Here is a 19,077-nt window from a genome sequence, read left to right on the forward strand (position 1 = left end):
GAGAAACGACGTCTTTATTTAAAAAAAAAAAAACTTTTCACAAAACCTAAATTAAATAACAATTTTAAAAATACTTCTTATCACAAAAACCAAACGATTTTTAAAAGCTGTTCTCAACGCCGAAACCGTCAAATCATGCCGGTATCAAGCTCAGATGAAGTGAGTATATTTTTCGTTCTCATACATATTATCGTACCTATACGTGTGGCTACTAATATTATATACTATTATATCATAATCGCAAGATCGCGTGTATGCTAATCGGATTTGTGTTTGAAACACATAACATTGTATCGGGATATCGCAGGTTAGCGGCTTTACATGCGGTATTGTACAGTGCTTCATATAAATTGAACACAATTGACTACAATTAGTACGTGGGACGATGATTATACATGTTTTTAGGGCCTTCCCCAAAACAGACTTTGATGAAGACGATGTAAAAAATTAGGAAACAAAAAACACATGGACCGAGTTACGAATATTATTGTGTGTTGTATGGGTACCGTTTTATTTCTCTCGTCTGTCGCGGTCGGGTAAACGCTGATGATTACGGGAGCATCGGAACAATTTTTCTAACCGACAATCACTATTTAATAATATTATTATATTATTTATGCCACACGGGAGTTGTATCTACACGTACGAAACGACTCCACTTCGGCCGTAATGATCGTTATACTCCATTATTATAATAAAAACTGGCATGAGGTGATGACCGCCGCCGATCCGGATACACACACACATACACATATTATATCCTATATTATGTATGTATATATTATTATAATGGCACTGCACCGTAACGGTATATTATTATAGTGCAGCGAATCACTGTGTACAGCGTATGTACGAGCATAATATGACGATAGATAAAACACAAAGCGACGGTGGTCTGCACTCAACAGTGTACTATGTAAGCTGCCACAATCGATTATTGGTAAACTATATCTATATGCCAACATATTGACATTATATTATACACTTATTTATTCCGTCCACATGTATACGGCAATAAGACATCGTATTGTAATAATAACATTATACTTGAGCTGCCTGGCGTGCAGTAGAAATGACGACGAGGTAACTTTTCTTTTTATTTTTATTTTTTTTTAGTACATTATTTATAGGTCGACGCACGTTTTACAGAAAATCACTATGCGAATATTCCGGACGAAAATGGTATATAACTACAATAAAAATATATATAAATATATATTTGAGTTATAATTACTTTTGATCCTTTACATCTAAAAATTGGATATATTCTACCTATGTACCAATATCACACAATACTCAACGATCAAGATTTTAATGAGTAATGAACGAGTAATTTTGGTTTGTTAGTATACATTTTTTATTTTAAGTACACATATATCTCAAGAAAATTCTAAGTAACAAACAACTTTACTATATGATTTAATAATACAGGAAACCATAATGATGATAACACAATATCTACACAAATTATGCTTACTATACTAAAATACTATATGTATTAGTTTTTTTAAATTTTATGTAATCTATAGATATTTATCAGTTGGTAATCATTAAATTGTTTTTAATTTCAAATGCATGCAAAACACCTATAGTATAATTAATTAAATTCCGTTAAAAAAGAAACTATTTTAAAAATATTTTTTTAAACAATAAAAATATATTAAAATAAAACGTTCAACATTTTTTTTTTTTTTTGAAACCCCGCGGCCGATTTAAACAATAGTATATCAATTATTTTACGTAGTGCACATTAGATATTGAAAAATATGCATTCATATTTGAAAAAAAAAATTGTCTAAAGAAAAATATAATAACAATGAGAAATTACTTTCTGTCGAATAATTCAAAATATATTATAAAAATGAAAACACGAAAACAAATTTTATATCATTTATAAAACGTTTACTGACGATTAATTTAAGTCAATGCATAATAAAATATATGTAAAATCAACATTTTATAAAATGATATAAATCGACCAAATATTTAGCTTTATATATAAGTACTTAATGCTTATATTAGTTAATAATTAAAAAAAAAAAAAAATGCAACTACCTACAATACCTTGTAAATAGTAAAATATAGGTACTCACATTTCTCATTATTTTGTTAACAAAACTTGAATAATTCACAAAGACAATTTCTAAGAATTCATGTGTTCTATCAATGTGTTATAGTAAAAGACTAAACAAATTTAATGTAGGTACTATAAATACGAACAAATTTACACACTTAAATACCACAATATTAATTATTTCATCCTTTGTTTCAAATTGTGTGACTGATAATTCTGACTAAATGATTAACAATGTGTTTCCTCTTTTTAATAAATTCATACATTTTAATTTGTATGACTATATAGATAATTTATACAATATGCTGAATTGTTAAATAAATACTTTGTTTAGATTTACTTAATAATTTTATTTATTTTATTCATTATATTGTTTTCTAACATAATACAGTTATTGAAAAAGTTTATTTTAAAAAACGTTCATTATTTTTTTACAAAAAAAAATTATTGCGTGTTTGATAAGTATAAATTCTTATAAACCAAACCTATAATTATTCAGTCAATATTCGCAATATTAAATTCTATCACCCAAAAAAATTAAATTCCTTATAACTTTATGTTTGCAAAATTTAAATAAACCACCATTAGTTTTAGACCTTCACAGAGAATTACTGAAGATTTATAAATAGTCATTTTATCGATTTAGGTATTTATAACAAAATTAACGATGCAATGATATTTTTGGTATTCCTCCATTAAACCCCTAAAAACATACATTTATATATATTTTTAAAGCTACACAGTTTCAAGTGGATTCATTGAGTATTTAAGTAAGTCACTGCAAATAACGTGCTTAATTTGAATATGAATAAATATTGCATACGAAAAATGATTCTGAGCGAATATAGTCATTTAATCTTAACTATTACTAACTATATTACAAAATATATTTATATTATAAAAAAAGTGATTAATTTTACTATTAGTGATATTGTAGCTTAAATTATTTTAAAAACATTACATTCTAAAATATCATTGTATGTATAAAATATAACAATATGCTTACAAGTTTAAAATCTGGACAAGTAAGTAATATTTTTAATTACAATATAATATTTTTTTTCTTTTTTAATTGTTAATTATAAAGTAATAAAACCAATATATAAAATTTATACTACAAATTTGTCGTGTTTCATTACATAAAAATAGTCTATATAATTTTTATTATGATATATTAAAAACAAATCTGATTAGATAATCGGTAATTGTATTTAAAAATATATAACAATTTTGTTATAAAATTATTAAAGCAAGTACATAAAAGAGTACCTAATCTATACTCGAAAAATATATTTAATAACACGTATTTACATGTCTTAATAACTTTGATGTTTTTTTTTTTTTTTTTGAATTTTTGGATTTTTGCTCACAAAATTATAAAATGTTTTGTCAACGTGATAATTATTATAAAACATGCAATCAAAATATATAATTTTCTTATAACATGCAATACAATATCAAAACAGAAAAATTTGATTATAGTGTTTTTCAAGCGTGATAATACAAAAGGTACCTAGAAGCGTATACTTACACTACTAAATGCTATACAATTCTATTGATTTTTATTTTTTTTTAAGTATGAACTACCCATAACTTTATGCAATATAATTTATTATTGATTGTTATTTCTATTAGCATACGTTTTATAAGGAGTCATTTTTCAAGAAAATAAAGATAGTAGCCATGTCCCTCCCTTGAAAATTAATAAAAATATACAATTTAATGAAACAAAAACTCTATAGATATTATGTTCTAATAAAAAAAAAAACACAATAAAGCTTTATTGATATACAATTTGAAATTTGAATATCAAAAATAATTGTATGTGAATAAGTATATACAAAATTGTAATAAAAGCTAAATGCTTGAAAGGTCAGATGAAAAGTTGTAGAGCTCTGATAATACACAGTATAGCTAGACTTCTAACTAATAAAATTGTATATATATATATTTTTTTTTATTTCTGAATTCTATTACACACATAATATGAACAATAAGTTCAAAAATTGTTTAATAACTGGCAAAGTGACAAGTATAATATATTATTGTAATACACTAATACGTGTGCAAATAAAAGATACCTTATAGTAGCAAGTGAAATTTTATTATGAATTAACTATAAATTTAAAAATAAAATGTTATTATATAATTATTTATACATGTTTTATTACTAAACCATTAAACGTTATATTACGTAATAAATAAAAAATAATCCTTTAAAATAAATATTTGATATGAATTATCTTGAAATTATTGTATAATCACTTCAAGGAAACGTTGTTAAATTATTGAAAACATCAGCCCTTATCCTAATAAAGCGTTTAGGCACCACTAATTTTGAAAAACAAAACACAGAACACCAATACATTTAACACTGTATAGAATAGGTAATAATGAAATTTAATTATTTCCTATATTTAAATGCGTCCAAATCTCCTAAGTTGTTATTTTAAATAATCTGTGCACTACTATTTTAATGGAAACTTATATAATTGTATGATATATTTTATAATATACGTACCATGTGTATGCATTTTTGTGCAAAGAAAATATAGAACATATTATATAAATGTCTTTGTTTTGACGCATCGATGGTGAAAAGTGATAAACTAGTATATGTTTTTAGAACTATATATATTAAGTACTTATATAAGCAGTAAACCATCAAATAATTTCTAGTAAATTAAATATGAATAAACATTGTATTTTTTCAAAGATATTCTTAATATTTTATATACTCTAAACAGTCTAAACAGTACGAGTATAAGAAAAATACTAGATGTTAGTTTTGAAATTTTTTTATGACGTGTTAGAATTCTGAGTTATTATATTGTGTTAAAAAATATGAAATCTTAAAAAAGTAAAATTTATTTTTTTTTTTGATAAAATAGATAATGCTGTATGATGACCCATATTTTTAAGAGTTTTTGATAAAATAATCATAAATATTTAAAAGTTATAAATAAAAGCTGTACGTGCACATAAAATAATAGTAATTCAAAAAATCTAATAATGAAATCAATGCTTTACTGCTGCCCTTGATGTTAAGAGAATACACTTATAAATAGGTGTATACATGGGTACATAGGTAAATTGTTTTACTGATGTTCAGTAATATTTCAATAATATTATTGTTTCATCGTTTTTATAATTTGAAATATATATATATAAACTACTGTAAAAGAACACAAGGCATATACTTGTGTTAATAATAATTAATAACTATCGATAAGGATATTATTTACAAAGTAATATTAAATAAACATACTTAATATTTATGTATTGTACATGATAAATTTCTACATCCGATAGCTATATAGTGTTTTAAAACACTCATGTTTATATTTTAATTTTTTTCTTCGAGATAAAAGTACTTGAAGTTATGATGAATGAATTTTATTAGGTTACATTTATATATTTATCAATGATAAATACTTATATAAGTAACCACAACTTTGAACAATTTATCATCATTCATTACAAGATAACACATAATTCAAGGAATTCATCTGTGGATAAACTACTTCTATCACATTTTTTTTATCAATAAAAATTGTTTGATTTAAAATTTACATTAAAAACATTGATGTGTCGATTAGCACATTATATAAAATATTAAAGAAATATAACAGATCTATAGACAATAATAATAATATTTATTTAACGATTTTCTAAGATTATTATCATTATTTTTTTTTGTTAAATTACATACATAGATTACATCATAGGAAATAACAGTCAACAAGTACATAAGTCGTGTTGTCGAGTTACTATATTTTTTTAGACTATACTCACTACTCAGTGCACTCAGCTAAATAATTATTGTTTGTCAATTTTCAAATTTGCACACACAATAATAATTATTATTGTGTATTTTTGTAGTCATGCCAAAAAACATTTTGAAATAATAAAAGAACGATGAATAGTCATAATCAGTTTTGTTATGTATTCAAATATTTGTACATTGTATACTTTTTAAATAATTCAAATGATTCCAAAATAAATGTTGACAATTTTATTTTAAATACTTTAAAAATACTTTTTCTCATTGTTTTTATTCCAGGTTAGGTTAAGTAAACAGATTACTAAATACTATTTTTGTTATACCATTGTATTTTAATGATCAATATTTTTGTATTTTATTGTTTTAAATTTGGTTCCTAAAATAATATTTAATAATGATGCATAAAATTTATAATATTTTATCAAATAAACAAATAACAAAATATCTAAAATTTATATTTACCGATCAGAAGTTGATCTTGACTTGATTAACTGACATAATTATATTTTAATAAATTACATTTGAACTTCATGAACCTATTGATGTATATGTATTTATTAACTATTTAATTAAAATATTTATAAGTATTTTTAAATAGGTATCTATTTATTTTAAGTATAAAAATATTTCAATATCAAATTTATTGAGCTTAAAAAAAAAAGGATTCATAAAATATAATGAATATTTTTAAAAATTGTTTGCATTTATATTCAAATACCTTTCAAATAAAATATTCACAAACGCATTTCAAATACCTAAGTAGCGACACCAAGTACCTAAATACGTATTCAAAATAAATTTTATAAATATTAATATTACTGTTGATAATGTAAATCGAGTAGGTATTATTTTATGTAAATATCTTAATCCTCTATTAATTTTTGTGATAAAAATTATGATTTTTCTAATTTAAAACTTTTATTGGTTTTAAATTAACAAGGATGATGGTATGCACTATGCACATAAATATGTTAAAATAAGAAGCAAATAGACATTATAACTAAATACTAAAATAAAAAACAGTATGTAATCTAGTTTTTTTTCCTAGTAATCATTTATTGCATTTGCAGAGTAATAAGTCAAACAAAATTTATATTTTTGAAATTAATTTAACATTGATTTAAAAAAAATTAATATATATATATATATTATGATAAAAAAAAAAATGATAAGGAATATTATCATTTTTATAAAAATTATAAAATAATTAACATTATAATTATGTTTATTTCTGTGTTATTAAAGTAATTAATGTGCTACACTTTTGTCCTATTTTTTCAACGTCTTGCCATTCATCTATTTATAAAAGATATAAAATATATTAGAGCTTATTTAATATTTAAATTTACATATTTTTATTACAATTTATTACTATATCTACAATATTAAAATACATATTATCTTAACACATTGATATCAGAAAACATTTGACAGTAATTCCAACTAAAAATATATTTACTGTTTTTCTTTTTTTTATTCATAATAAACATATTATAAATTATGAGGTAAATCCATTTAACTTTTTTTTTTTTTTTTTGAGTTCAATAGCTTTTTTGTAAAAAAAATATAATAACATAAACCATATTTTTAATATTTAAAAAATTAACTGTTTTCTTGTTTCTTGCATAGTTTTTATGACTTAAGTGCTATTTAGGAGAGAATTACTAAAGATTAGTCTCAAAAATAATCCTCAAGCTATCCCTAAAAAAATAAATAGTTTAACGTTAGAATATTTTAATCAAAAATAAATTATATTGAATTATTACCAAACTTAAAAATATTCTGTTTTTTCAAGTTGAATTTCGGGAATATTTAAAATTTAAGCTAGTTTTTAAATTGCAACACTTTACAAACATGAATAAAACTTGCTTGAATATTAAAAATCAACAAAATCAGAAAACGACACTTCTCCTATATTACAATTTATGACAATATTACTACTGCTAATGAGAATAAACATGAACTAATGAAGGCACATTTTGCTGTTACGCGCCTACAAGACGTACATAACAAATGCGGGTGTGGCGTCTTCATGATAGTTTTTACTTTTTATCATAGCATGTCTCACCCAGAAAACAAAACAATTTTTTTTTTTTTTTTTTTAGTTGTTATAAAACTAAAATGTTAATTTTTCTATAGTCATAGAAATTCAATGTTTGGTTATAATTTATTTATAAAATGTTTCGAGAATAGATTTATTATTAATTTATTACACAATAGGTCATATTTAAGATATAATTAACAAAAAATTTAAAACATCTTAATGAGGGGGGTTGATCATGGGAATTTATTTGTCCATTTAATCAAGTTTAATTTAAGTACCACCTCAACTTCAAATAAATCTTCACTTATGATTTTTTAATTGGTTTCACATGAAGTAAATGCTCATGTAGAGAACGTGATTTTAAATCTACTTTTTACATCGTAATTTATTTAGAGATATGACTATTTAATCATAATTGAAGTTTAGTTTATGTTAGTTGTTGTAATATTTAAATGTATTTAATTTTCATTCTCAACAACCAACATATATTATTCCTTCTTATTTTTGTTAAACTGAAAATATTATTGAAGTATAGTTTTCGAAGGCTATGAACGGACCAATATTTCTGTATATATATATATTCTATTTATATGTAATAAAAATGTTTGATACCATTAAGATCGCTCATTAAATAACAATTAGTCAATACTCCGCATATAACTAAAATTTAAATTTATCTTAAGCTTGTATATTATTATTATTATTATGTAATGATAAATATTTATACTATTAAATTATATAGTTTTCAAATTATTATTTATAATAAATTAAGTCAACAAGACTAAGTTTATCAAGATAAGCATTTGATAATATTGATTGTTTTTACTAAAATAATTAATGGATTATAAATAATAATACAACATATGCAATTTTTAAATTATAGTATCTCATAATTAATAATTATTTATTTATAGATTACGACTGTAAAATATAAAATCTTATATAAAAATATTTAAATACAAAGTTCATCCTGAATTTTACTTAATATTTGATTATTCTATTTATGTACATATATGATTTTAAAACTAACATTGTTATTTTTTACTAAATATTATTACTTATTAAAAAAATCAAGATAAGTGTATTGAGAAATGAAATATCAAATAAATTTAATAATAATTTCTATAACAGTTAATAAATCTGAATAAAATTAATTTGAATAGGGATACCTAAAATGAAAGTTTTTTGACAAGAATGCATCAATTAAAAAAAAAAAAATCTGAATTTTACTTAAATTCATCTTATTTATTAAAATTATATTTTTAATCTGAAAACAATTAATTTTACCCACTATGTATAAAACAATAAATCATATTTATTATTAATTAAATATATGTATAATAGAAATTCAAGAAAAAATTCATGATTTTTTTGTATTAGTTATTTTTAAATATAAATATGTCATATTATTTATGTATATTATATATTATGTACACTATGTTAATTTAAATTAAAAAGGTAAGAATATTATATTATAAGTTTTTTTTTACAAGACAAATTTATTAATATAAAAACATTAATTCCAAAATAATCTAATATGTTAAAAAATTAATTCATCTGTAATTTTTAAACCGAAAATCTTAGGAATAAAATGACATCACCAAACTTAATCTAAATTTTTAAATTATAACAATTAAAGTAAAAAAAAAAACTTAAAGCCGTCAATCATGAAGTATCATTCAGTTTTTTTAAAGTACATGTGAATTTAATAATCATAATTTATAACACAACGCACAGCAGCGTAGAAATACTAAAAACGCATTAAATACTTATGACGTTTTATTAATTGTACATCTGATTCTTAGTCGAATTGAACACATAAACATTTAACTAGGTAATAGGTATATACCTACAAATTTAGGTTCAAAGTCAAATATAGACTAAACAACCAAATAGTCCTGTAAATATAAACAATTAATTAATTATTTTTACCTACTCTAATTTTATTATAAATTATAATATAAATTATATAAATATGTTCTTGGACATGCTATAGGTAGTATTTTTAAACGATATATATATACGTAAAATAATACCTGGGAAATACACGCAGTTGTATAACCAAGGGTTTTTTTTGTCCTATACAAAATGTGTTTTATAAATAGATATTTTAAAACTCTTTGTATAATAAATTTATAGTTTTTGTACTTTCTAAATTTTAAAATAAAACATACATTTCATGTATATATTATTTTAATTAGTTAATGCGACTATACTAGTTAAAAATAAATTATTTAAAAGTACATAATAATAATAATAGTGTATTCTATGTATTTTCTTCTGACCAACGATTAATTAATATGTGTTTTATTTTAATAAAAACGACGATGAGTGGCCGCGTTACTTACTGGAGGAAATCGGGCCTCCATGACCGCTTAATAAATTTACCCCATCTATATGCACAAACGTGTCGTGTTCTTTTACTGGACGTAATTTTAATTATTGTAAGTATAGTTAGTATCTACTAATCAAGGAAATTTCTAAGCTAACGTTACGTCCGTAACCATAAATTATTTTCTCAATACATTATAAATAATGTGCGTAGAGTACTCCTTTGCACCCTTGTCCAAGTACTAACCGACTATTATTATACGATTGGATTAATAATAAATTAATCGACGATATACCATGTACGATACCTATAATACTGTGTAGTGCAATTTATACGTCATAATGATTCGCACTTACGATGGTTCCGGTGCATCTGCGGTGGTAGTACGGCTGGCGGACGGTGCTGAACGCGCCGTCGTCGGCCTGGACAACATCATCGTGGCCGAGGAAATGATGGCGCACAGTTCAACGCAGTGAATGCAATCGTTTCTATGTCAAACAACGTCTTACATGTTGTTCCGGCGAAGTGTACAAACGTTTCCGACAATATTGTACAAGACCACGTTATTATTGGTTTGATTTTCCACGTTTTCTTAGATGAAAAGCACGAATGCACGGACACGGCACAGCGGTGAAAACGACGAGCGCAACGATCGACGGGCGGACATACTCTGCCGAGTGCCGGCGAAACGCGCGGACTGCCGGCAACGCCGACCCTTATCGCGACGGCGCAGCACGACCGGCGGTGGCGTCGCGCATCGTTACTATGACGATCCGAGAACCTCTCAAAAATGCGTCGGAAAAATGTTATTTCGTCGGGGGTAGAAATTGAATGACGGGGAGGTTGTGTTGCAGTTTTTCCGCAGCCTCCTAGTTCCACTGCGGACTACGGAAGGCGAATGGAATTCAATCGACATGGGGCTAGGTCGTTTTACCTAATATTTCTACATGGTTCGGGGGAAATTTGGGAAAATTTATTTTTATATTTAGGTCATTTTTATACACTATATGTCTATATAGGTGATGTAGGCGATTGTTTTTTTTTCCTTCCATTCCTATAGTAATAAAACCGATTTAAAACAATCTAATTAGGCGTAGAACAATCATTCTTGGACTCAGAGTAATAAAATCGGTTGCCTAATGCCTAATAATGTCATGATATAAAATTCCCACGGCCTGTTGTCATATTTGGACGCGTTATCGATGGATAAAAATATTCCGTTTTAGGTACCGGACTTATCACTAAAAACGGACGATCATTATATCATAGTGTTATCGGGTCTTTTTTATCTGCATAATCTATAAAATATACAAGGACGAGAAAAAGGAAAAACTATAGTGAGTGTTTATTTTTAAAATCAACGCGGATTCGATGGTGTTAAAATATTTTAAAAAATTTCGAAGCGGGCGTATAAATTAGTTTTTTTTTAACGACACGTTACAATATTTTATGAGATGCGATTTTACCATGCATGGCATCTGCAACGCAGCTGCTCTCGTTTTTTTACGTCAAACACGTCCATCACCAACAACTCGATCGTATCCACGATGAAATATTGGATTAATATCACTCGCAAGAGAATTTATAGGTACTCGAAAATTTATCAATTTTATCATATTATGTTTGATGATCGATTAGATATCTCTGTTCGTAGCGCGTTCAAAATATTATGTAGTATTGTTATAGCAGCATGTGTCATAGGTTTTCATACGAAAACCATCACTACGACTCACTGGCCACATTAAGATATTAAAATATAAAAATTGAATGTATTACATATTGACATAATGATTGTTTGTTTGCAATATGCATTTCTATGTTTTCTCGAAAAGTGCGATCGCATGTGTTCACGCAGGAGGAAATTAGACGCTCACGCAAATTATTACATAACATAAAATAATATTTGGAGGCATCCCGAATTGATTCAAAATACAATCCAAAATGACATTACCCATCACACGCATACACATGTTGTATTCATGTGTATGTAAATAAATAGAAACACTCGAGCGATTTTTACGTTAATAACAGTTTTCGTGACTGAAGCTCGACCTAGTGGCTGGTGGAGGGAGTGATTAAAATTTCTTGTGCAACCACTGACATACAGGGTTCTCCCACCATATCCCAAATTAATCAATATCTTGGTGTGTTTTTTTTAATAATAATAAACAATTATCATATTTTATTTATTTATATTTATGTGTACACAATTGTACCTATTCGTATACTAGTAACAGGCAATTTAAACAGAATAATAAAATAAATTAACACTTTATCGACGCGTTCAAATTGGTTTTCTAAGTTCGTTTATCGTTATATAATAATACGATCAACAAAATGCGGTCTTTACATAACATATGGTGCGCATCATCTATAGAATAAAGAGATACGTAGCAATAATGATCGTAGGTACACATTAACACTTAACATTCGTGTTTCGTTAATTATTTCAAAAACAACAATACAACTGACACGGTGACACCAATAATCAATAAGGCTATTAGAAAATACAAGTACTCACACATAAATGCGATATCGATATAATAAATATTTTACATTATATATAGGTACAAAATAGGTAGAATTGATTATCAACTTTTATAATGTATAATACCTATCGCTAATTCTTAATAGAATCATCCACTTGTAAATAGTCCGACAATGAGGGGGTGTAGTACGAGTATAATATAAATATCAATAATTGAACAAAAAACATTCAGAGTTTGAAAAACTGTTAAGATTCCTGAAAATATTTTTCTTACATAAATTTAAGTGATTAAAACACATTTAAAATATTTATATTATGTATACATATTATATTTACATGTATTTTATATTTTTTTAGTAAGTGCTTATTTTGATGTATAAAAATCAAATTTCGAACGAGTTACGAGTAGTTCATTTTTACGACTCATAACTTAAGTCTATATTTTCAAAAACGTCAGGATTTTCCGAAAACATAACGATCGTCTATTGTGTTATGTTAAACGATCACCTCGTATACATAATAATATTATGTATATTGTGTGCATATACGATAAACCTCGGGCCGATATCATACCTCCCAGACAGACGATTTAACCTAGCCTAACCTAACCCAGTATTCGCCGTCTACTAACCTGCAGCGGCAGACGTTAATGCTAAATACAATATATAAACACTATACATATCACGTAGGTATAGCTAGTGCAAATACGCGCGTAAACCCGTTTGTCCAATTATTATCTTGTAGTCGTCGTTTCGTATAAGTATATACATGAGAAATTCTCACAAATACGCATCACTCTACAGCATAATAATATAATATACGTTCTAATCGAATTTCGAACGGCTGGTTCGATTATAGGACATCGTTACAGCGACCCTATAGCGAGTTGCGTGCGGTTTCGAGTCTTATCGAAAATAATATCACATCGATCGTTTTTTCTCTACTCGTTTTAACGCAGCGTTCGATTAAATAAAAATATATCATTTTTAACTCATATATTAAACATTATAAAACACGATTGTATTTGTATAATTGCGTACATCGAATAATGATATTGACGAATATTTTGAGCAGATACCAAACATAATATTATTATAGTCGTAGGTACAACCAATGCAGTCGTTGCTGCGACAAAATCAATAGCGAAGTCTGAGAAAATAATAACTCCATACATTTTTCCGTATCGTATACGATACTATAATGCGAAATCATGATTTAGGTAGGTACCATAATTATTGCGATTTCGATTTCGTCATTTAATCGACGATTTAATGATAAAATATTTGACGGAGTTGCTTAAATTGTTTAAGTTAACACTTACTATATATGTTTTTTTAGTATATGTATAGTATTATACATTTGTACTGAATATGAATGGTTTAAGCTTCTTTAAGCATCCAAAACATTGTTACGCCAGAGCTATGCATTTATCCAATCCTGATTTCTGAAATGTTTAAGTATACCTATGTCCTATTAGCTAGGTACCTAACTAGTCTTGAGACCGTATTTTAAAATATTTTATTTTTGAGGACGATGTGACTGATATGCATTTTACTTCGACGCGACACATTTGGTGAAAATCATGTGACGCGGCAGACGAAGAGAAAGAGATCGGTTACGATCGCGTTTTCTTAAGACTTACTAACCAATAACCGTCGACGCGGAAATTATCGTGGTTACCATCTCGTAAATAACGTGAATCTTATGGACGTTGGTCACATCAACCGTGGTATAAGTTTGACGACCACATATTACAGTCCACATTGTACATTATGCAGTATGTCGCAGCGAGTGGTTAACCGCGATAATTGTCGTCGTTAGTCAATCTGACAAAAACGCTTTCGTCACTGGCCTTTTTTTACGTATTTGAAGTGTCGATCAATTATCAATCTACTCGTTTTCGCATCGTCGTGTGTTCGCAAGCGCATACAATATTTAAAAGTGATGGCGTCTGATGAAACGCTCGCGATGAAACCAAGTATAGATGTAGCTCGCGGAGTTTCTGTACTAAATATTATATATGACAGAACTTTATAACATATATCATATGACATAAATGTGCGGCCATTAGTATAATATAATATGTAGTACATGTAGGTAACCTATATACACTTTAAAAATATGGGACTGCACACAACTTAGAATTTAATGGCTCAATGCTGAACATAATATGTTTCAATTATTGATGTTTAGCATAATCATCAATAGCTTGTTGTTCCTTCGTAAATTTTTAATATCGGTTTCCGTATTTTGGACACAATGTCTGAAATCGATTCGGTGTTTTCAGGTTTCCGCGATCCTAAAGCTACATCTTGCCAGCCAAGGTGAATCTTTCAGTGCTCGCGTGTTAAATTAAAAATATTGCTTGAATTTTATTTGTTCCAAGTGTCAAATAATTTGATGATCTTTTTCTATTCGTCGAATTAAAAAAATGTAAACAAATTATCTCGTTTTGGACAGTTACACAAGTGCTACGAAAAAAACGTGTGCGTGTTATTGTAGGTTCTTAATCTCTACAGTAGAACCTTAAATATAATCTTAAGTTCCTAAATTTAATATTTATATATATATATATATTTATGTAAAGAACATAAAACTGAAGTAGTTGTAATTGATATTGGGAATGCTAATTTTTATAGATAGGACTAAGCCACACCCTGTTCGTGCCCACATATTTACTCGACGAAGGTTACTAAAATATTTTTACACTATCCTTAAAATTTTAATTGAAATATCGTGTATACGTAATGTACTTACTCATATTACAGACCAAATACAAAAGTAGCGTTCGGTTGTTAAGTATTTTTAAATATAGGCTAACTTAATACATTATATATAGTTTTCAAACATGTGCCACTCGGTCCTTGCAGGCCGTTGGTTCTTCAATGTACTCATCCAGAATTTTCCGTGTTATTAAGCCGTACCCTAAGGACTTTTCTCCTCACACATAGCTACGCTATATATATATATATATATCATCTACTATACAACACTCTGCTGTACACTCGTACACCCTTGGATTTTCAAGTGGGGGAGTTGTTAATAAATTTTAGATGAATGAAAGCGGACAAATTCGTACGTTAACATAATATGCATGAATACTCATATTTCAAAATCAATAACCATGCGTATATATTATAACACATGTATCTCAGAGATTTTTCTGAAAATACGTAGTATTTATTCAGACCGCTAATACGTAGATATGTTTATAGCTAAATATAAAAGTGTATATGTAAATAAAAAAAAAAAAACTCACAGTAACATAAAAAATATTGTAGGTAATGTTTTATCTTGGATAAAATAATAATTTTTTGCCCATTAATTGAACAATACAATGAAGTAATTAATACAAGTATGATCATATATTATTAGGTTTTTGTATTAGTTTAAAATAAAAATGAAAATGTCTAGATTAAAAGCTTAATACCTACACTTATATTTATGTTTTTTAGGTTAAATATTAACATTTTAATATTTATAGCAGGTACCTGTAAAATTGTTTTTGTTGTCAACGTTGCCCGTAATGTAATATAATATCATTATATTATTACATATAAACGTACGTGTACATTCGCATAAGGGCTATATAATATTTATTGTTATACAATATACATAAACATAATATATATTATACATATTCGTTCGGTTTGTCAACGCCATAACTTAATATCCGCCAGAGTAAAAGGTATAGCGTATACACACAAAGAGAAACTTATAAATAGTTTTATTATTAGAGCGTGTTTAAATTTCTTGTACAGTTGTACGGATAGATCAAATCAATACGTCTTATGTTATACACGTTGTATGTTGTTGAATGTTCCCACGACACGTTATTCCCTCCGATAACTTTGTGCGAAATTGCAAAAGTTATACTACTAACTACCTACTGTCTACTTGTACACTTATATAGTTTTATGTATACCTACTAATAAGTTTTATGCATTATGTATACATTATATACATATGACATGTGACATGTCCTTGTTTTAATGATATCAAAAGGAATTTAGGATGTAAACATAATATTATTGTTGCTAGTTTTATACATCTATCCATGGGCGAGTACAATTGGTAGAACTGGAAGGGGCTACGGGGCTGAAGCCCCAACTTTAGAGATACTATATTTCAAAAATATTTTCTAGTCTACGTTTCTATATTACGTTATAATTTACAAAATGGTATAATATTTAATAGTCCTTACTAAAAAATAGGGTAGAAGGTACAATATCTATGTATTTTGCCGTAGTAGTATTTTATACTTAACGATTTATCACATATTAAAGCTATACTGCTATAGGTATTTATTTTATACAATATTTGAAGTGACACTCTTATATATTTTGTGTATCTTGTGTATGTTTTGTGTTGAGCCCACTACCCGCCCTTTTTTCATTTCAAGATCCGCAGCTATATCAACGTAATATATCCATACCTAATTATTAGTATTTTCAATTCTCTTTTAGGTATTGGTTTTACTGCGATAATATTTAACCGATAGAATTATTGTTAAACAGCACAGTGCGATATTTTACTTTCGACTTCGCGTTTGGAAAATAATAAAACCATTGTCTGCAGATATACGAGTAGGTATACGGCCGTATGCAAATGTATTAATACAATGTTCGTTTTATTTGTTTTGGGTTTTTAGACAAGGTGCGCTTACTATTAAGGCAGTATGCCAATATATGCACGAGGAGTCCTATTTGATAATTTTACAATCTGTTAAACGCGTACCTACGTTAGTTCTACTAGGTTGGTCTATATTCCCTGTCGGTTGAAACTCACTCTAAAAAAGTTTACAGACGAGCGATGATATATTATATAACTTACAGTACGGAGTGGAGAATATTTTTTAAATCTCCTTGTACATTTACGAACTTAATTATGTTAAGGTAAACTAATATAGGAATAATATGGTAGAAATCTACTTATAAATTACCCTGATTTTAACTAATTATAATACCTATGTACTATATAATTAATAATTAGCATATAATAATAAGCTCTTTGATTTAAATAAAACATTCATATTAGAATTTAAATTAGTTTTTCAAAATAAATTTTGCACAAAATAAATTCAAAGGGAAAAATTGAGAATCTGGTTATTCAGTAATGCTATTATTAAAAAAAAAAATAATTCAATTTTGAATGCTGCAGTTAGATATTTTATAAATAGAAAAAATAACACATACTATTTTAGGAAAGTTTAATAATTAATGACTTATAAATTTACCAAGTTTAAATTTCTTATAATAACTAACTGCAAATTTATTTGAATAGGTATACCAAATTAATAATAACTCATATTCATTATTTACCATAATATTTTTGTATCTATTATTATAGCAAACCAATTTATTTAAAAATCATAGTCGGTCATTTCTTTTAAACAACAATGCGTGTCAACATTCATTATTTTTAAATAATTTAAATTTAACAATAAAGGAAAGTTAAAGAACTTTATCTGGACCACTTTGAATATAAACTGTTATAAACACATACTGAAATCAACATGGGAAACGCAACGTACGTATCATAGGTACGTGTAATACATAGATAATATGATGTTGGAGGAAAAATAAATATTTCTAGTACATAGAGATAAGTGTATGATGTTAGAATATTCGCTAAATAATATTTTGTTGACTAGGTATGTGCACATCGATGACGTAAAAATACAGATTGTAACGTGTCCGCGCACCCGACACTGAAACAACTGAACAGTGTTATGTATCATTATTGTATAAATGAATAACATAGGACTATAGTATTATGTGCTATACACCACCATCAAGGATTTTTATTATGTAAACACGGCGGGCGTATTACGATACCTGTGTGCGTGATGTTTAATATTTTGTCTTCTATAGTATCATCTTTGCTATATTGTAAAAAATATATTCCAACATTGAATTGCGACCGCTGTTAAATCGCATAGATACCCACATATTCCGTTGAAATATATACATTTATCATAATATAGTATAATAATATATACATGCCATACATATACCACAATACCAGCTATTGCTTATGTTGTTTCTTAATCTCTTAATGGAAAGAATAGTGTAGGTACCACAATGTATGAGTAAGTATGTAACTACAGATATTTGACTAATGACGTCTAATATCTTTAAATCACGTAAGGTACGCTTGCTATTTTCACATAGTTAAAATTCTGTTGTAGGTAAGCTAGAACGTTTTTGCTCACGATTACACGTCATGGCCTGAAACTATAAGATGCATTTCAAAAGAAAAACATTTTACAAGGCGATTACACAAATACTATCGACTATTAGTAGTTAGATTACTGATTTAGTGTTTGAAGTAGACGATTGAATTTATAATTTGA

At 26.7% G+C, this 19,077-nt stretch overlaps 1 protein-coding gene across 2 annotated transcripts in view; it reads right to left on the reverse strand.

Annotated features, from left to right (window-relative positions):
* LOC112599595 (protein PRY1-like) overlaps positions 1 to 10,944 on the reverse strand; it is a 28,772-nt gene extending 17,828 nt beyond the window's left edge. The window contains exon 1 of one of the 2 annotated variants that reach the window (XM_025346551.1): positions 10,591 to 10,944. In XM_025346551.1, coding sequence (XP_025202336.1) covers positions 10,591 to 10,670 — 80 coding nt within the window. In that variant the 5' untranslated portion in view covers positions 10,671 to 10,944. Of the gene's footprint in view, positions 1 to 2,093; positions 2,184 to 10,590 lie in introns of those variants that run through there. The other variant, XM_025346553.1, reaches the window with a different exon arrangement.
* Positions 10,945 to 19,077: the final 8,133 nt, after the last annotated feature.

Source organism: Melanaphis sacchari, unplaced genomic scaffold, assembly GCF_002803265.2.
Source record: "Melanaphis sacchari strain LSU unplaced genomic scaffold, SCAv2.0 Contig53_pilon_pilon, whole genome shotgun sequence".
Classification (NCBI taxonomy): Eukaryota; Metazoa; Arthropoda; class Insecta; order Hemiptera; family Aphididae; genus Melanaphis; species Melanaphis sacchari.